The 21,315-nt window shown below is 38.4% G+C and overlaps 1 protein-coding gene across 9 annotated transcripts in view; it reads right to left on the reverse strand.

The window, feature by feature from the left end:
• CEP170 (centrosomal protein 170) overlaps positions 1-21,315 on the reverse strand; it is a 146,859-nt gene that overhangs the window by 64,437 nt on the left and 61,107 nt on the right. For 5 of the 9 annotated variants that reach the window (XM_062210700.1, XM_062210698.1, XM_062210697.1 and 2 more), the window contains exons 7-10: positions 21,159-21,296; positions 7,245-7,724; positions 835-998; positions 355-648 (exon numbers count right to left, since the gene is read on the reverse strand). In XM_062210700.1, coding sequence (XP_062066684.1) covers positions 355-648; positions 835-998; positions 7,245-7,724; positions 21,159-21,296 — 1,076 coding nt within the window. The remainder of the gene's footprint in view (positions 1-354; positions 649-834; positions 999-7,244; positions 7,725-21,158; positions 21,297-21,315) is intronic. The other 4 variants (XM_062210705.1, XM_062210704.1, XM_062210703.1 and 1 more) reach the window with 1 other exon arrangement.

Below are 21,315 nucleotides of genomic sequence, written 5' to 3' on the forward strand. Positions count from 1 at the left end.
ATTGTAGCAATTTGTATGGTTTTACTGATTTATTTTGGTTCTTAAATAAATTCAAAGCAAGAATGTCCAAAGTATACTATTGCCTTAAAACCTATCCTAAATTTACACAATATCTGAAGGTATAGTTTACATGTACTGGACATTACAAATGAAACTCAGGCAAGTTCAGAAAATAAACAATGAAATCAGAAGGCATTGTGTTCTGATTGTTAGTCTGGCGGTTCCCTAACAAAACGCTAATAGTTCCAATATCACTAGCTTCATGAGAACATTTTATGTTGACTCTCTAATAATTTTCAACAGTCAAACATACCACACAACAACTAATATCATGCCCAAATTTCAATTATTTACCTTGTCAATCATTTTTCTTGCTTCCACTTCCTCACTGTTGGGATTCTCTAACTCAATGGTATAAGTACCCTTGTCACTTTGGTCATCATCATTATCCTTTTCAGAAGTAGCAGAAGTAGCTTGATTTTTTAACACTTTATCCATCTCCTGGCTTGGTCTGTGCCCAAGACTCCCTGAACTTCTTAATAATGCGGTTTGTAGGAAGGGTATTGACACCGATGGCTCCTCTGATTTCTGTTTTAACAATTTCCCATGTGGAACACCATGCCCCCCTCTGTGATGCGCAGAGCTAGTCTGTAAAGACAAAGAAACCACTTTGGCATCTGCTGTTGGAGATTTTGCTTTTTCAAGTTTTGTATGTGGTGCTGAATAAGTAGTTTCCTGATACAAGACTCCCATACTTTGAGTAAAAGAATATGACCTTCTTTTTCTGGGACTGTCTTCATGAAAGAATGCAATCATAAAAGCAGTTTGACTTACAACAGCTTGGTCTTGATGCTTTTCAGTAGCCTGGACCTTCTGCAACTTTTTCTGTTCAGAATGGTGGCGCCTTAAGTGTTCCTCAAGAGTTGCACGTTTGCTGCAGCGCCTGTGAGCCCCAGCATTCTCTGAATCACTCTGTGTACCATCATCATGTTTGTTTCCTGGGCACAAAAAAAGAAATCATATAACAGCGAAGAAAAGAATCCCAGGTAGAGAATTAGAAGCATACACAAAAGTGCCATTTGTTTTGAACCCCTCTCCCTTTTAAATCCAAAGTCATATGTTCTTTTCAGTAACAGGCTCCACAAACTTCCCTCAACTGCAATGGTTACATTCAAATTTTACCAACCAACAATGAGGCCCTTTATAAACAAGTGAATAGGATTGCCTTTCTTTCTCTAAATTTCAATTTTGAAATGATGGCCCATCAATGCCTTATCAGTTAAGTGATGTTCTATCATCTGGGAGAGTTTGTATTCAAAACACCAGTAAACACTATCTTTATCTTCAAACCCTACAGTTTTTTAAACAATTAAGAACTTGATCTCACATCAGAGAGGAAGAAGACAAGAAAATGGGTGATAGTACTGAGGTACTTATGATTACAAAGAAAATACAAATATAAAAATGTAATGAATCTCAACTTTAAAGGATGTTCAATTCTTTCAAAAGGTAGACATATTGGCCAGCACCATGGCTCAATAGGCTAATCCTTTGCCTGTGGTGCCGGCACACAGGGTTCTAGTCCTGGTTGGGGCACCGGATTCTGGGTCGGGGCACCAGATTCTGTCCCGGTTGCCCCTCTTCCGGTCCAGCTCTCTGCTGTGGCCCGGGAGTGCAGTGGAGGATGGCCCAGGTCCTTGCGCCCTGCACCCATGTGGGAGACCTGAAGAGGCACTTGGCTCCTGGCTTTGGATCAGTGCGGTGCGCCGGCCAGGGCGTGCCAGCCGCGGCGGCCATCAGAGGGTGAACAAATGGTAAAGGAAGACTTTTTTCTCTGTCTCTCTCACTTCCACTCTGTCAAAAAAAAAAAAAAAAGGTACACATACTTTTCCTTTTTAATAAAAATATTCAAATTTATAGTCACTACTAATGACTGCACAACTTTTTCCAAATGTTTGATTATTCTTGAAAATTGTATTTGTGCTCTGAATTATTATAGCTTCAAAAAGTTTTTTTAAAAGGCTGCTAAGAAGCTTATTAAGTAAAACAGAAGCCTACTAAATCCTTACATAAATCTAAAAACCTATCCAGCAAACAGCATGATGCCAAATATAGCCAGATGTTTTCTCTATAAAGGATATGAAATCAATTTTGAAACATCAGATTCCTAACAAAGCTTTTTCTCCACCAGAGCAAATAAAAACCACTAAGTAGGTACCTCTCTAGGGACTGAATGTGACATTATAAAAACTACTTATTTATTTCTTATTATTGGGCCAGTGTTGTGGCACAGTGGGTAAAGCCACCACCTGAGACATATGCATCCTATATGAGCATGGGTCGTAGCCTGGCTGAACCACTTCTGATCCAGCTCCCTGCTGATGGTCTGGGAAAAACAGTGGAAGACTTCCCAAGTGTTTGAGTCCCTGCCACCCACCTGGGAGACCTGGATGAAGCTCCTGATTCCTGGCTTTTGTCTGGCCCAGTGCTGGCCTCGTGGCCATCTGGGAAGTGGACCAGTGAAGGAAAAATATCTTTTCTCTCTCTCTCCTTGCCTCACTCCCTCCCCTACTCTCTGCAACTCTTTCAAAATAAGTACATCAATCTTCAAAAATAAATGTCTTATTATATAAATAATGAATGTATTAGAAAAAATGAGACAATAATTATATGATTATACTGTAAAATTATTAGAAAATTAAGAGTTCTCTAGTATGTTTTAGATGAAGTCACAATCAGGGCTTAAATTATGGCTTCTTTAGAAACTATACATGAATCTCGTGCACTGGAATGTAGACTGGTACATTCTGGTGCTTCTAGAACTAAATCTACTTTTTAAATTTCCTTGAGCTATAAATTTTAATGTGAGCACCTGTAGAATAATATGGTACTGAGCAAGACAATAATCAGAAATGGAACACTTGGCAGGAGGGAGACATATGTCTAGGGAAAAAGATGAGGTCTAATGTTCATGGGTTTGTCCTAATGAATTTAGAGGTTACTAGTTAGTGTGCTAATAGTACACAAGAGTACTGGCTATAAAACAGTAGTACACGAGGGGTTGGCATTTGAACCATAGTTTGGGATACCTGTGCCCTATATCAGAGGGCCAGAGTTTAAATCCCAGCTTTGCCCCCAATTCCAGTTTCCTGGTAATGCACACTCTAAAAATTAGCGCAAGTGGTTGGGTACTTGCCAACCATATGGAACACCTAGATTGAAGTTTCTGGCTCCCAATATTGTTGCAGGTTATTTGGGGAATAATTAGCAGATGAGAGTTCTCTCTCCCTCTGAATGTGTGTGTATGTATATATGTGTGTGTGTTTGTATGTTTCTGTTTCACAAAGAAATAATAAAATGTCAAAAGGAATGGTAAGATTCAGAAGAGAGAATGGCAGAACACATAGAAAAGGGTGCCATATGGAAAAGTAATACACAAGGTAGACAGAGAGTGAATTAAGATGAAAATGAACAGTGATAAAGAAAGCGTTTCCATCAAAGTGGTAGCGATTAATATTAAAACAGTCAGATACAAACAACTGGAATAAACTTTCTTCAAATTATTAACTATGCAAAATGCAATCTGCAAAGAAAAACACAAGTGTTAATGGAATCTCTGCTTTAAGTAATTAAGCCAGGAATCATGGTTGGTAGATAGAAAACAAAACCACTAGTTCAAATACAAAATTCTTTAAAAACACTCTATTTCACAACCTACTTCATTCATTTATTGGATTTATTAAAAAGGAATCCAGTTTGTAAGAGCTGAAAATAATGAAATTCCAACATTTCCTGTTTCATGCTAAACATACATCAAATATTTTAAAGAAAACACTACCAGTACAGAATTTATTTCTCGTTTCAACAGATAAAATTTAACACTTAATGGTATCAGGCCCTTTCAAGTTATCTTTTTATTATTTATTATTTAAAATTCCTTTCAGAGATTGGTTTTCTTTTTTTGTGAAATTACTATTTCTTCTATACATCTTATGGTGCAGAAGGTGACACATCTGATCTGACCTACAGTTTTCTGTTTTCACTCCAAAAGAGTCTCTAGTAAACTTGCCTCACCAAGTTTCTTTCCCTTTTGCCCATCATTAACTGTGCCTAAATATGTTCAAGTTCTTATAATATTTTTAGGGTGGATTAGCTGTACCAAGTAAGTAGTAGTTGCCAAAAGAAGCTGCAACTCTCCCAAAGGGTAAAAGTGTATGGGCTTTGTGAACATTATTTTCCTCACTGTCCCAAAGCGCATGCACTTTACTCTTGTAGGAGCAAATATTTTTGGTTTTTGTTTTGCCTACTTTCTTTCCATTTTTCTGTCTGACCTAAACAGTTGCTGGAAGACTAACTTTTATAAAATTGTTATTAATTGCTATAATTCCATTTACTTAGAGTCTGGGTGTATACTTTTAATGTCCTAAATTGTGGAAAATTGTTACAAAAGGTGGCAGCCTTTTATAAAAAGTTAAATGTTGAGGCTGGTGCTATGGCATAGTTATGGTTAAGCCTCCGCCTGCGGCGCCGGCATCCCATAAGGGAATCGTTCTTGTCCCAGCTGCCTCTCTTCTGATCCAGCTCTCTGCTAGGCCTGGGAAAGCAGAAGCTAACCCAAGGACTTTCCCTACACCCACGTGGGAGACCTGGAGGAATCTCCTGGCTTCAGATGGGTCCAGCTCTGGCTGTTGCGGCCATTTGGGGAGTGAACCAGAAGATGGAATACCTTTCTCTCTGTCTCTCCCTCTTTCTGTCTGAAACTCTACCTCTCAAATAAATAAATAAATCTTTAAAAAAAAGTCAAATGTCATTCACAAATATCACTGGAAAATAAAATGGATCTACCCTGGATAGAAAATGAATTACGGTCACAAAAACATTTTCTTAGATGGTTTCTCAAACCGTCTACAGGCAAATCTTAAAGAAAGGTCTTAGTAATCAGACCAAAATGGAATACAGGTCTACCTATAAGTCAACTTTGAAGGACAACTACTATCTAATTATGTAACTTCTGAACCGTATTTAAATATTAATGCACATATACAGTGTGCTTGTGCATATCAATATCTCCATTTGGAATTAGGGTCAAAAATGGGCCTAGTTCAAAAACAGAGAATTCTTAAAATGATGGCTTAAAAATAACAGCTGATAAAGAAAATAGCTATAATGACTTAAAAAGAAATTATAAAATAAAATATATTAAGTACTTAAGTGAAGGTATTTTTTCAATGGTGTCTTTAAAAGGACTTTTAGCTCCTTTTTGTACATTTATTAAGAATAGTTTAAGAAACACTAAGTTATTTCTTAAGTTTTAAGGTCCATATGGTCATTTATGCTAGAACATCAATCTTATTTATTCAACTTATATAAATGGTCAGTTTGTAAATGTAAGCTTTAATCTATTCATACATATACAGATCTCAGTTATATGTTAATATTGTCTAGTAGAACTAAAAAGTCATAAGAACACATCAAAAATAAGAATGCCAAGTTATTTGTTGATGACTATAATACTATAATAGGTGCCAAAGAATAATTAGATAATAACATCATCTCACTATTCTGAGATGAAGCATTTTAAGACTATTTGTTTTAAAAGCAAATAAGAAATAAGTGTAAGACTACTACTTCTTTATTACTTGATTAGAATCCCAGGGCATAAGGTATAGGGCAACCCAGGTCTCTCTGGTCACTGATACTGAAGTCACACATTTTTATTCAAATCACTGAGCACTGATCACATGCTCAAGTACCAGCTGAAGTGCTAGGGATGCAATGTAAGTAATATATGGTCTCTGACCTCCACGAGTATTTTTTTGAAAGTCCATTAGTTCCTAACAGAGTAACAGAATGATTAGATTAACATACAATTATAGGCCGGCGCCGTGGCTTAACAGGCTAATCCTCTGCTTTGCGGTGCCGGCACACCGGGTTCTAGTCCCGGTTGGGGCGCCAGATTCTATCCTGGTTGCCCCTCTTCCAGGCCAGCTCTCTGCTATGGCCCGGGAAGGCAGTGGAGGATGGCCCAAGTCCTTGGGCCCTGCACCCGCATGGGAGACCAGGAGAAGCACCTGGCTCCTGGCTTCAGATCAGCGAGATGCACTAGCCGCAGCGGCCATTGGAGGGTGAACCAACGGCAAAAAGGAAGACCTTTCTCTCTGTCTCTCTCTCTCTCTCACTATCCACTCTGCCTGTCAAAAAAAAAAAAAAAAAAAAAAAAAACAATTATAGCTTGTTCAAAACCATTTCTCTTACAGATAATTTGTTAAATAAAATAAGAGTGATACAAATCTGTATCCAGTTAATTATAAAATAAAGCCAGTAGGGAAAAAATTGTCAGCTGTTATCTCAATGTACAGTTATAAAGACTACCAATTTTGGACAAGCAAAACACTATTAATAATGCATATGTAGGGACAGGTGTTTTGGCACAGCGGGTTAAGCTACCACTTGGGACACCTGCATTTTAGCTCAAATACTTGAGTCCTTGCGACCCATGTGGGAGACCCAGATGACGTTAATGGCTCCTGGCTCTGGCTTCACCATGCCCCAGCTGTTGCTGCCTTTTGGGGACAGAACCAGCAGATGGAAGATCTCTCTGTTTTTCAAATAAATCTTTTTTTTAAATCATATATAACTTTCACAAAAGAACATTCAACAATGATTTTCATAAAATCATAACATTAAAATATTTTAAATGAGATTATTAGATTCTCAATAAATATTTCTAAACCAAAAGTCTTTGTTCTATTAGTAACCCCTGGGAACAATTTGAAGCACTCAATCAATCATGTGACTGTATTACCCACATGGAAATTTTTGCCCATACTAAATGTTTTAAAATTCATTCCAAAATCTAGATACTGGCATTTTACTGGAAGCATCATAAGGAAGAACAGAATTGAATACATCTTTTCCTTAAATTAAGCAAATGAGAGTTATCTTCAGGGAATTTCACTGGTGAACTGATTATATTTTATATTGCCACAAGAAAAAAGAAACTTTTTAATGACATAAATTTAATTCATAAAACCAAACTGGTTTTGGTGGAAAAAAATGAAGACAGACAAAATAAAGAATGAGTAAGTTACATACTGCAATGTGGCAATTATGCTTCAAAGCTAAATATGAACTTGAAAAAAATAAGAATTTTCTACTACATAATTATCTAATAATTTTTGGTATAAAGATCGAATTTTCTTTTTTCTAAAATAGGAAGTTCTGAAATGATCAATTCACTTTACCTTTCAACCTTTTCAAGTATACTGGAACATCACTTTTAATACTTTTTGAATCCTCTTCTGTTCTTTCCCATACCATTTGAGGAGGGTTGTTTTGTGCTAGCCAGTCAGCTACTTTGTTTTCTGGTGCCATCATTCCTGTTTGAATTCCCGGCAAGTCTTGAGGTCCAGGAGAAGATTTCTTTGACTTGTGGCGCTGATCAGAAGTAAATTTTGTCACATGGTCTCTAATAGTTACCTTCCCTGGGGTACTGTCATCAAATTCAATGGTAAATGAAGCATGCCCTGCACCTGTTGTGTGGGGACTCGAAGTGTCCTTTGTTGGGATTTCGTGAATAGTGCTCTCTGTTATTTGTGATGGTTGCTGGAACTCTTTTGTAGGAATTTCAAAATAACTTGGCTCCCTACAGAAAGGAAAAAGTACTTCTTCATTTGTAGCTGCAGAAGACTGCTCCTCAACTTGCTTGGCATCTACGCTGCACCCTAATAAGAAAAATAAGAGAAAATTCAAAATATTTTGGAACTTCTAGCACTAGAAAGTCTGGAAATGGCCATTTGTATTAATCAATGAAAATCAGAAAGTAGATCAGTCTGAATGAAAAGCAATGACATTTATATCACAAAAAATGTCACAGAGAAGAAAGAATCTGAATTATAAACATGTCATTCAATCATCAACAGAAAATGCAAGGTAAGTAGCAGCAAAGACAAAGGATAGCAAAGCAGTTAAGAAATAAACAGGGTATGGCTAGGTCCGAATATTCACAATTTGGATTCAGAAATCATTCAAGTGCAAAAGAATTGAAATCAAATGGAGATGGAGATGCATCATCAATTTATATCTAGAATGATAGAAAAAGCATGAATTTCTTTATCAAGTCAATAGGATGAGATAGGACAAACACCCACAAACACACGTAGAGCTCCAAAGGAGAACAGGTGCTCAAATGAAGATGTAAACATGAAGTCAATAAGTAAGCAATGTTTCGGAAATAATGATTCCACTTACCAGCCTTCACCATTTCATTTGCAGATATTACTTTTAGAATACCAAAATACTACTACTGATGTGTGATCTTTACAAAAAGATACACATGTAAGCCTTAAAGTGTAGTTAAAGATAGAAAATGTAGTGCTTGCTGAATTGCAATCTAAGCAGCAGTATGAAAGAAATAAGGTAAAAATAGAAAATTTATTTGGAAGTCAATAATTCTGAAAAAAAAATCAATACATATTTCTATACAGCAGATGTGCACAAGCATCTAAAATCCTTGGAGGAATGCTGAATTGCAAATCTCAGATTAACAATAAAAATTGGCAGCAGAAAACAATTTTGAAACACTATTACTATCCTTCTGTTGTCTCAGAAACTAATATTAAGATATAAAATCTGATGCATATGTAAATAAAATACGTGTTGTATACATAAATGAAAATGACTAGAATGCTTTCTTGCAAGCAAGACTGTATGAGAACAGGAAATGTCCAGTTTTTACAGTGCTGTGGTGGTGATCAATCACTCAGTGAGTCAGGTGCAAGTTATCATGCCTGGCTGGCACCAATGCTATCCTCACAGGTCGCCTCAGGGAAAACTGACAAACATGCCACTGGGAATCCTCCCACACATCCTCCTAAATAAAGTAGTGCTCACTACACAGACTTTGTGTTTAAAAGAGGAAACCATCCATTTTGTGGAAAAAAAAAATTGTGCCTCTTCATTAATTACCTTAAGTAGAGGCTTCTATATGCAGTGACCAAAAAATGTTACAACATAGGAGCATTTTGAACACCTGAGGAATTTCTCTATTAATTCATAAATCTAATGTATGCCACACTGGTAAATAAAATCATGTTGCACCCAGATCAATAACATTTTTATTGCCATGGTAACACATAGGCGACAGGTAGCGAAGACAGGGACCAGCCTTGTGCTCCTGCTGGTTATGCTGCTGCCTGTGACACTAGCGTCTGATTTGAGAGCCAGGTTCAGGTCACAGCGTCTTCACTTCCAATCCAATGCCCTGCTAATGGGCTTGGGAAAGCAGTGGGTGATGGCCCAAGTACTCAGGATCCTGCCAGCCACGTGGGAGACCAGGATGGAGTCCCTGGCTCTTGGCTTTGGCCATTTGTGAAGTGAACCCTAGTGGACAGAAGATCTCTCTCTGTGTCTCTCCCTCTCTCTGTAACTTTGCTTTTCAATAAATAAATAAATGAATGAGTAAGTCTTGCTTAAAAAAGACATATATGTAAAAAGCCCTAGTGTGGCAGTGAGAGCTGGCAGTACAATATTTTCCTAAAAAGTTTGGAATTATCACACCAGCAAGGGTGGAAATAAGTGAGGAACACTGGCATACTCGTAAGGCATGTGAAGTTGATGATAAACCCACAAGCTTCCCAAATTTTTACTATCACCCTCTCCTCCTATTCTTTCAAATGGATATACATTTCATGTACAATTTCCCCCTGAGCCTTTCTGTACTCTTTTAACCTTTCAGTGACTTTTCCCAGCAGTACTTGCTGGGCCTCAGACCTCCACCAGACTGCATCCCCCCCCCCCCCGGCCCCCAAGGTTTATTTATTTATTTGAAAGGCAGAGTTACAAAGAGGCAGGGACTGAGAGAGAGCAAAAGGTCTTCCGTCTGCTGGTTCACTCCCCAAATGGCCACTATGGCTGGTGCTGCACCAATCCAAAGCCAGGAGCCAGGTGCTTCCTCCTGGTCTCCCATGCGAGTGCAGGGCCCAAGGACTTGGGCCATCCTCCACTGCCTCCCAGGCCATAGCAGAGAGCTGCATCAGAAGTGGAGCAGCCGGGACTAGAACTGGTGCCCATATAGGATGCTGGTGCTGAAAGTGGTAGCTTTTACCTGCTACACCACAGCATCAGACCCAAGGTTGGCATCTTGATAAAGCCCATGATGGCTACTGATTCTCTGGGTCCAACAGGCCATCTTCTCTTTAGAGGTAGAAAGAGTTTGGTATTGCAGAGAAAGCACAAGATTTGGAGTCAAGCAAACCTGTGTAAACTCTAGCTCTGTCTCTTACACACTGTGCAGCTGAGTGAGGTCACATTTCCTTCCTTTGAGCCTCAGGATCTTCAAATTCAAACTGGAATGACCCTAGGACGGCTATTGGCGGACACTTAGTATAGCCTTAGAATAAACCGTCAATAACTAAGAATTACCTTTTTCATTATAGGAAGAAGATATATCTATTTTTAAGATTTATTTATCTACTAACTCAAAAGGCAGAGTGATGGAGAGACAGAGAGATCTTCCATTACTGATTTACTACCCAGATGGCTGCAACAGCCAGGGCTGGGCCAGGCTGAAGCAAGGAGCCAGGGACCTCATTTGGATCTCCCACATGGACAGCCGGGACCCAAGTGCTTGGGTCATTCCCTGCTGGTTTTGTAGGTACACTAGCAGGAAGCAGGATCACAAGCGGAGCAGACAGGATTTGAACCGATAACTCAATAAAGGATTCCAGCATCATAAGCACACTGTACCACAACACAAACCCCAGGAATAAAATATATTGTGTAACTGCCCTTTCTGCCACTCTAATTTTCTGGCACTCCTCTTTTCCTCTCATTCTGCATCAATCTGCCTCAATTTAAGATAACTTAAACATACTTGAAATTATAAATATTAAGAGCAGCAAGATGGCGGAATAGGAAGGGAGCACACTGATAGTCCGGAAGAGACAGTTTAATAAAAGTGGAGATACTGCAGGTTCAAGGAAGAGTTGGGGAAAAAACAGCAGAGGAAACTCTTACGGAACTAGTGACTCACGGTGGACCTGTGTGGAGGGTGTGAGAGCCCAGGGCTCGGGACATCAGCGGCGGAATCAACGCACCAGCACTGGAACGCAAGGTGAGCCGAACCTCAATAGCCTGAGACACCAGTGGGAAAGTGGAAGGAGGAACCTAGAGGGAACGAGGCTTGAAGCCCCGTGGGGAAAAGTTCACAAGGCTAACTAGAAGAGAGAGGAAAAAAAAAAAAGTGACTGGTACGGACATGAGTTTCTCTCTCTCCACTCACCTCTCAAAGGCGAGCAAGACAAAGAGCAGGCACCATTTTGGACACATGGAAAAGCGGCGTGACCTCAGGGCTGCACCCGCCCTCAGCCAAGCAGAAAAACCTGTCTCTGGGGGGTGGGGGGTGGGGGGAGGTGTGAAATAACAGGAGATTAGGACCTAATGAATGTGTGGGGCTAATGAACTGACACTGTGAAAAAAGAGACAGTGGGTGAATACTCTCCAGAGATGCTACAATTCGGTAACCTTGGCAACCCAGTGGGAAACTACAGGAGAATTTGAGCCCACACTAAGGGCAGCACAGGTTCCCTGTGTGGTCCTTGGGAAAGAGCAATTGAATGTTATACCCACAGGAACAGAGATCGGAAGCTGACTACCTTCAATTCTGCTCAGCTGTGTGGAATTACTTCTCTTCTGAAAAAAAAAAAAAGAGAGAGAGAGAGAGAGAGAGAGAGAGAGAGATTCACCACGCCTAAGCTGGGAGTGTCACCTTTGGCACACCCTTAACCCTGAGGAACCAAACAGAGCTCTCTGGACACACCCATCTCAAGCCTCTAAGGCTCCATCAAAAGCAGACAGTCCACTTAATACAGTCATAGTATAACAAGAAAAAAAAAAAACCACCACAGCGAGGGAAGAAGAATCCAAAGAATATCTCCACAATGCCAAGCAACAAACACAGAAACTGAGGAAACAAGAACAAGGAAGACATTATGATGCCTCCAAATGAACAAGACACCCCAAGCCAAGATTATGAAGATGATGAGATGGAAGAAATGCAAGATACGGATTTCAAAAAATTTATGATAAGAACATTCAGAAGTTTTCAAAAACAAATGCTTGAGCTACAGAAATCCTTACTGCACAGGACAGAAAATCTCTCTCATGAAAATGAAATCTTAAGGAGGAATCAAAATGAAACGCAGAAACTAGTAGAACAAGAAAGTGTGATAGTGAAGAGAAATCAAACTTAAATGAAGAATTCAATAGTCAAATGACAAACACATTAGAGAGCCTTAAAAACAGTCAGTGAAGCAGAAGAGAGAATATCGGACTTAGAAGACAGAACACAGGAAAGTATACAGTCAAACCAAAGAAAAGAAGAGGAAATTAGAAATCAAAAAAAATATTGTTAGGAATCTATAGGATACTATTAAAAAACCCAACATTTGGGTTCTAGGAGTTCCTGAAGGCATGGAGAGGGAGAAAGGATTAGAAGGCCTTTTTAGTGAGATACTTGCAGAGAACTTTCCGGGTTTGGAGAAGGACAGAGACATCCTAGTACAGGAAGCTCATAGAACCCCTAGTAAACATGACCAAAAGAGATTCTCACCACGACATGTTGTAATCAAACTCACCACAGTGAAACATAAAGATTCTAAAATGTGCAAGAGAGAAACGTCAGATTACTCTTAGAGGATCTCCAATTAGACTCACAGCAGACTTCTCATCAGAAACCCTACAGGCTAGGAGGGAATGGCGAGACATAGCCCAGGTACTAAGAGAGAAAAACTGCCAGCCCAGAATATTATATCCTGCAAAGCTCTCATTTGTGAATGAAGGTTAAATAAAGACCTTTCATAGCAAACAGAAACTGAAAGAATTTGTTGCCACTCGTCCAGCCCTGCAAAAATATGCTTAAAGATGTGTTACACACAGAAATACGGTCATCAATATGAAAGAAGGTAAAGGAAGGAAACCTCACAGGAATCTCAAAGCAAAAGATCACAGGAATCTCAAAGCATGTTTTAGAAAATATCTTTGGGAAAATGGCAGGGCAAAGTTATTACTTATCAATAGTCACATTGAATGTTAATGGCCTGAACTGTCCAGTTAAAAGACACAGATTGGCTGATTGCGTTAAGGAACAAAACCCATCTATTTGTTGTTTACAAGAAACACATCTTTCCAACAAAGATGCATACAGACTAAAAGTGAAAGGCTGGAAAAAGATATACCATGCCAACAGGAATGAAACAAGAGCAGTCATAACCATCTTGATATCAGACAAAATAAACTTAAACACAAAAACTGTTAAGAGAGACAAAGAGGAGCACTATATAATGATTAAGGGATCAATTCAACAGGAAAATATAACGATTATCAATGTATATGCACCTAATTATAGGGCACTGGTTTATTTAAAAGACTTGTTAAAGGACTTAAAGGGAGACTTAGACCCCAATACAATAGTACTGGGGGACTTCAATACTCCACTCTCAGAGATAGACAGATCAACCGGACAGAAGATCAACAAGGAGACAGTAGATTTAAATGACACTATAGCCCAAATGGATCTAACAGATATGACAGAACTTTTTATCCTACACATAAAGAGTTTACATTCTTCTCAGCAGTACATGAAACCTACTCTAGGATTGACCACATACTAGGCCATAAAGCAAGTCTCAGCAAATTCAAAAGAATTAGAATCATACCATGCAGCTTCTCAGACCATAAAGGAATGAAGTTGGAAATTAGCAACTTGGAAATCCCTAGAGCATATGCAAACACATGGAGATTGAACAACATGCTCCTGAATGAACAATGGGTCATAGAATAAGTCAAAAGAGAAATCAAAAACTTTCTGGAAGTAAATGAGAATAACAGCACAACATACCAAAACTTATGGGATACAGCAAAAGCAGTGTTAAGAGGAACGTTTATAACAATAGGTGCCTACATCAAGAAATTGGAAAGGCACCAAATAAATGAGCTTTCAATTCATCTCAAGGATCTAGAAAATCTGCAGCAAACCAGACCCAAAGCTAGTAGGAGAAGAGAAATTAAAATCAGAGAAGAAATCAATAGGATTGAATAAAAAAAAATTACAAAAAATCAGCCAAACGAGGAATTGTTTTTTTGAGAAAATAAACAAAATTGACACCCCATTGGCAAAACTAAAAAAAAGAAAAGACCCAAATCAATAAAATCAGAGATGAAAAAGGAAATGTAACAACAGACGCCACAGAAATAAAAAGAATCATCAGATATTACTACAAGGACTTGTATGCCAGCAAACAGGGAAATCTATCAGAAATGGATAGATTCCTGGACACGTGGAACCTACCGAAATTGAACCAGGAAGACATAGAAAACCTAAACAGACCCATAACTGAGACAGAAATTGAAACAGTAATAAAGGCCCTCCCAACAAAGAAAATCCAAGGACCAGATGGATTCACTGCTGAATTCTACCAGATATTTAAAGAACTAACTCCAATTCTTCTCAAACTATTCAGAAAAAGAGGGATTCCTCCCAAACTCTTTCTATTATCACCTTAATTCCTAAGCCGGAAAAACATGATCCCTGGAGTAAGGACAGTCTGTTCAATAAATGGTGCTGGGAAAATTGGATTTCCACATGCAGAAGCATGAAGCAAGACCCCTACCTTTCACCTTACACAAAAATCCACTCAACATGGATTAAAGACTTAAATCTATGACCCAACACCATCAAATTACTAGAGAACATTGGAGAAACCCTGCAAGATATAGGTACAGGCAAAGACTTCTTGGAAAAGACCCCAGAAGCACAGGCAGTCAAAGCCAAAATTAACTATTGGGATTGCATCAAATTGCGAAGTTTCTGTACTACAAAAGAAACAGTCAGGAAAGTGAAGAGGCTACCGACAGAATGGGAAAAAAATATTTGCAAACTATGCAACAGATAAAGGGTTAATAACCAGAATCTACAAAGAGATCAAGAAACTCCACAACAACAAAACAAACAACCCACTTAAGAGATGGGCCAAGGACCTCAATAGACATTTTTCAGGAGAGGAAATCCAGATGGCTAACAGCCACATGAAAATAAGGGAATTGCAATAAGGGAAATGTAATTCAAAACCACAATGAGGTTTCACCTCACCCCTGTAAGAATGGCTCACACTCAGAAATCTACCAACAACAGATGCTGGCGAGGATGTGGAGAAAAAGGGACACTAACCCACTGTTGGTGGGAATGCAAACTGGTAAAGCCACTATGGAAGTCAGTCTGGAGATTCCTCAGAAACCTGAATATAACCCTACCATACAACCCAGCCATCCCACCCCTTGGAATTTACCCAAAGGAAATTAAATTGGCAAACAAAAAAGTTGTCTGCACATTAATGTTTATTGCAGCTCAATTCACAATAGCGAAGACCTGGAATCAACCTAAATGCCCATCAACAGTAGACTGGATAAAGAAATTATGGGACATGTACTCTATAGAATACTATACAGCAGTAAAAAACAATGAAACCCGGTCATTTACAACAAAATGGAGGAATCTGGAAAACATGCTGAGTGAAAAAAGCCAGTCCCAAAGGGACAAATGTCATATGTTCTCCCTGATCAGTGACAACTAACCAAGCACCAAAAAGGAAACCTGTTGAAGTGAAATGGACACTATGAGAAACAGTGACTCGATCAGCCCTTGTCCTGACCATTGATATACAATTTAATACTTTATCCCTTTAAGTATTTTTTTTTACCTACTTAATACTATTGGTTGAACTCTGTAATTAACACACAATTATTCTTAGGTGTTTAAATCTTAACTGAAAAGTGATCCCTGTTAAATATAAGAGTGGGAAAAAGAGAGGGAGGAGATGTACAATTGGGGACATGCTCAATCTGACTTGCCCCAAATGGTGGAGTTAGAAACATGCCAGGGGATTCCAATACAATCCCATCAAGGTGGCATGTACCAATGCCATCTCACTAGTCCAAGTGATCAATTTCAGTTCACAATTGATCACACTGATAGGTCTAAGAGTCAAAGGGATCACATAAACAAGACTAGTGTCTGAAAATACTAACTGACAGAATCAAAAAGGGAGAGAAGGATCCAACATGAGAAGCAGGATACACAGCAGACTCATAGAATGGCAGATGTCCTAAACAGCACTCTGGCCTCAGAATCAGCCCTTAAGGCATTCGGATCTGGCTGAAGAGCCCATGAGAGTATTTTAGGCATGGAAAGCCAAGACACTCTGGCAAAAGAAAAAAAAAAAAAGAAGACCTAAATGAAAGATCTCTGCAAGTGAGATCCCAGTGGAAAGAACAGGGCCATCAAGGTTGGAGGTACCTTTCTCTGAAGGGAGGAGAGAAATTCCACTTTGACTATGACCTTGTCTGAATAAGATCGAAGTTGGCGAACTCAAAAGGCTTCCATAGCCTTGGCAACTCATGACTAGAGCCTAGGGAGATTACTGACGCCATAAACAAGAATGTCAGATTGTTAAGTCAACAACAGGAGTCACTGTGTACTTACTCCTCATGTGGGATCTCTGTCCTTAATGTGTTGTCCAATGTGAAGTAATGCTATAACTAGTACTGAAACAGTATTTTACACTTTATGTTCTGTGTGGGTGCAAACTGATGAACTCTTTACTTAATATATACTAAATCAATATTCTGTATAGAAAGATAATTGAAAATGAATCTTGATGTGAATGAAATGAAAGAGGGAGCGGGAGATGGGAGGGGTGCGAGTGAGAGAGAAGTTATTGGGGGGGGGGGAAGCCATTGTAATCCATAAACTGTATTTTGGAAATTTATATTTACTAAATAAAAGTTAAAAAAATAAAGAGACAAACACTGTAATTATGATGTCTCATTTTGCTTGAGACATATGTCCAACCTAGTCTATTCAAGTACTTCAAAATACAGACTGGGAAATCCCTTTTGCTAAAAAAGGAAATATAACTTGAAAGTTTCCAAATTTAGAAAGCCTTTAGCTGTAACCTAAATTAATGTTGATACCAAGATAGCAGGCAGAAAAATGTAATAGTAGCTAAATTGAAGACAAATTTTTCTTCTTAATAGAATTTAAAATATTCACATAACTTTAAGAGAACTCAATTGCTTTGATGTAATTATTTACTTCCAGAGGTTTTCTGGCTATATGGTAAATATTATGGAGATTCTGGGTACATGGAGACCCACAGAGAGGAATGCAAAAAATTACTAAATAGTAAACATTCTATTATCCTTTCTTGAATATTCACTTTCCATTATAAGTATTAAATTTTTCAATTCTAAAAATTGGTATCCAAGCAGCAAATCAATTTTTTTTCACTGAAACATTATGCTTAGAACATAAGTTACTGAATCAACCAGCTATATTCTGTAATTCAAAACTTCTAAAAAGTTTGTTAAAGTATCTTTCTTCAGGGGCTGACGCTGTGTCATGGTGGCTAAAGCCACCACCTATGACACCAGCAGCCCCTATTGGTGCCGGTTCATGTCTCTGCTATTCTACTTCTGATCCAACTCCCTGCTAACGGTCTGAGAAAAGCAGTGGGTGCTTGGGCACCTGCACCCACCTGGGAGAGCGCGATGAAGCTCTAGGCTCCTGGCTTTGGCCTGGCTCAGCCCTGGCCATTGTGGCCCTTTGGGGAGTAAATCAGCAGATGGAAGCTCTCCATCTGTCTCTTTTCTCTGTCTCTGTCTCTGTAGCTCTGACTTGCAAATAAATAAGTAAATCTTTTTTTAAAAAAAAAAGTGTTCAAATGATCAAATATCAGTTGGCATATATTCTGAATATGATTGTACAATTTCTGCTTGTTTTATAAATTATTCTAGGTCAGTGAATTGTTTCCCTCATCCTGTATTTTTTTAAAAATTCAAGTAATAAATACGAAACAATAACATCTTTGTACTAATAAAAAGAGCAAAGTAAAAGAATAGCAGAAGGCTATTAATCAACTGTATCTGATAAGGCACTTTAAACTATTTAACACAAGACATAAACCGCTTAATTCCTTATTAATCAAAAACAATCCCAGGATTATGAGACAGCTTTTGGTCATCTGACAGAAATGATGCTCAACAAGCTGAGACACACAGCTGATAATTATTTAAGAGTTTAACTTCAGGGTAGGTGATGTGGCTCAGCAGGTTAAGCTGCGTCTTGAGAAGTCCAAATCCCATATCTAAGTGCCACTCCCCGCAGTGGCTACTCTGCTTCTTATCCAGCTTCCCCTGCTAATGGACCTGGGAAGGCAGTTGATGATGGCCCAAGTGGTTGGGTCCCTGTCACCCACGTGGGAGACCAGATGGAGTTCCAGGCTCCTGGCTTTGTCCTGTCCCAGACCTGGCTATTGTGGCCATCAGGGGAGTAAATCAGCAGATGGAAGATCATTCTCTGCCTCTCCCTACCTGTCACTCTGCCTTTCAAATAAATGAATAAATCTTTTTTTAAAAAAAAATGTATTAAAGGACTGGTATTGTGACAAAGTAGATTAAGCTGCAGCTGCCATACTGGCATACCACATGGGCACTGGTTCGTGTCCTGGCAGCTCCACTTCCAAGCCAGCTCCCTGCAAAAGGCCTGGGAAAAACAGTAGAAGATGGCTCAAGTGTTTGGATCCCTGCCTTCTATGTGGGAGACCTGTATGAACATCTTGGTTCCTGTCTTCAACCTGGCCCAGAGCTGGCCATTATGGCCATTTGGGGAGTAAATCAGTGGATTAAAGATCTCTATCTCTCCCTCTCTAACACTTTCAAAATAAATCTTAAAATTAAATGTATACAAAGTATTTAGAAGAGTTTTTGGATAAAGTAAATAGCACTGAAGTGTTAGGTGTTAATATAAATCATGGTGTGCTTTCTGTATAAAGACTATTATATATACTTCATAATATTCTAGAAGTTACAGATTTCAGAAATAATGTGTGATGGGGAGGGATAACTTTGCTTTTTTTTTTGAAGGATAAATTCTTAAGGGTAAAAACCACTAACACAATTATTTTCAGAATCAGAAAATAATTACAATCAGATGTGTTTTCACAGAGAGTCTTTTTCCTCCTCTCTGTACCAATGGCACAATGATAGTACATCATATGGTCTTTGAAGTAAAATCTATACTTTGGTTGTAGAGAAGGCATACACACAAAAAAATGCATGAAACAGTATGACATTAGCAATTTGTATTCACAGATATATCATTAGAATTCTGTACCACATAGGTACATGTGTACCTATGTCTTTGGTTGCAAAGCAGGCAAGACATGCATAATTTATGTGGGGATGCACAAGGAGAAAGCATTAAATCAACTGGTTATGAATATAAGGATCACTAGATTAAGTGGAACAAATCAGAAAACTTCCACATAGAAGACTTAAAAAGTTTAAAATCCGTTTGGCTGGCAGGAGACAATCACTGTAGTTTCTTGAAAATATGAGAATAAAGATCAGTTCAGTCTGTTACACAAAATGAAATGCCAGAGGGCTGAAACAGGAGGCTGGAAGTAAAATTATGACTTAGTGGGAAAAAAGGCAAGAAGAAATAGGTAATACACCATTCAGACAAGATAAAGGGATGGGAAGACACAAAATTCTCAAAATAAAGCAAACCTTCTAGATTGCCATTCAATAATTTTCCTCTTTCTCTCTATTAAAAGGACTCCATCATTCTCTGGTGTTCCTTGACACAGTTCATGTGCACTAGGGTAAAACTAACTCTACACTCAGCCTTAAGGTTAGCAAGATTGGTGTAAGAGCAATTTATTAAGCCTTAGGGATTGGTTCAGAAATAAGTAGGTGACCCAGTCCTAAACTTGTAAGAAGCCAATGAAGAGGGGAATGTGTTGAGAACTTTTGGGAAAGTTTTTCTTCTATATGCTGTCTTCTGAAAGCAACCTTTGCTCTTGTCTGTTGGATGTGATCAAAGAAGCACGTATCTCTGACTGCAGTCTGTAAACAGCCTGTGAGTTGCAGCGACTGTGGACAGCAAGATCAAGATGGAGAGAAACTGGCTAGCCAACCACATTGTTGAGAAGTTGCACGAACAACCCTGGCAGAGTTCAGTTATGTGAATCAAAACATTTCCTTCCGATTTAGTGTCAGATATCATTTCTGTTATTTCAACTGAAGGCATACTAAATAAAAATACTTATACTTCATGCTTGGACATGAACAAAACTGCATTGGTGACAGAAACAGGGAAGCTGTGATGCAATTTATTTGCAAAGCTGATAAATTCAGTTTTGTGCACTCTAAGATCAAGTTGGTAATGTGACTTGAAATTAAAGCATAGCTAAAGAACAAGTGTTCTTATTCTCCAGCTAAGAAAAATGTCTTATTTATCTTACACAGTTGGGTCAAAGGTAGCAAAATGAGAATTATGATTGCATTTTTCTTTGCCTCAAGGTCAGACTAAGTCTTCCATACGACCATTGTTATTCCATCAGTTCTGGATCCTTATCTGCTGTTATCACCGAAACTGCCTGTTCCGTCTATGATTTCTTAGCAAGGTGCTTATGTAACAGACAGCTGATATCTCCATTTATTTCGTGCAAATCTTGATTTTCTGGCTTCACAACTGAAACACTCCATGAACCAAAGAATATATTCCTTAATCTGAGAATTTGACACAGGACTATGTCTTCATTCTGGCTGAACTCAGCTAATCCTGTCGCTGTAACAGGATTACAGCAAACAAATTGGGCAGAATGAAGTTTTAAAGCAGTTGTAATTTCATATTATATTTCTGAACACAGTAGAAACTATTCATTTAAAAATACATGCTTTTGAATCCAATGAAAACAAAAATTAGTTCATACCTATAATTTTTGTCTAATTGATGCACTTAAAAAGTATTTTAAAAAATACCTGAAATGCTGAGTTACACAATTAACCCATTTTTCCAATTTTAATAATTTCATAAGCCAAAAAATATTTTAAATTAGTGTGCTTTATAAAGATACCAGAATTAATACTTTATGCGATAATTATTCATAACAAAGAAAGTAACATTAAAATAACAAAGCCATTAAGATATTCATTAGTTATTTTCTACCAAATGGGAGTAGTAGGTCATTTCTTTTATAAAGTTAGATTTGAAATGATTACCAAAATACTCATTTTATGTCATAGTCAGATTTTTTTACCTGATGCTCCTGTTTCATGACTTTTTTCTTCAGGTTTGCCATTTGAAGACTTGAAAGCTCTTTTTTCATCTACCTCATCATCCCCCCACCATGATGGCTGTCCATACAACGGAGTACCACGAGGCACAGCAGAAATATCTGCAAAGAGGTGGGAAAA

The sequence above is a fragment of the Lepus europaeus genome, chromosome 14 (assembly GCF_033115175.1).
Source record: "Lepus europaeus isolate LE1 chromosome 14, mLepTim1.pri, whole genome shotgun sequence".
Taxonomy (NCBI): domain Eukaryota; kingdom Metazoa; phylum Chordata; class Mammalia; order Lagomorpha; family Leporidae; genus Lepus; species Lepus europaeus.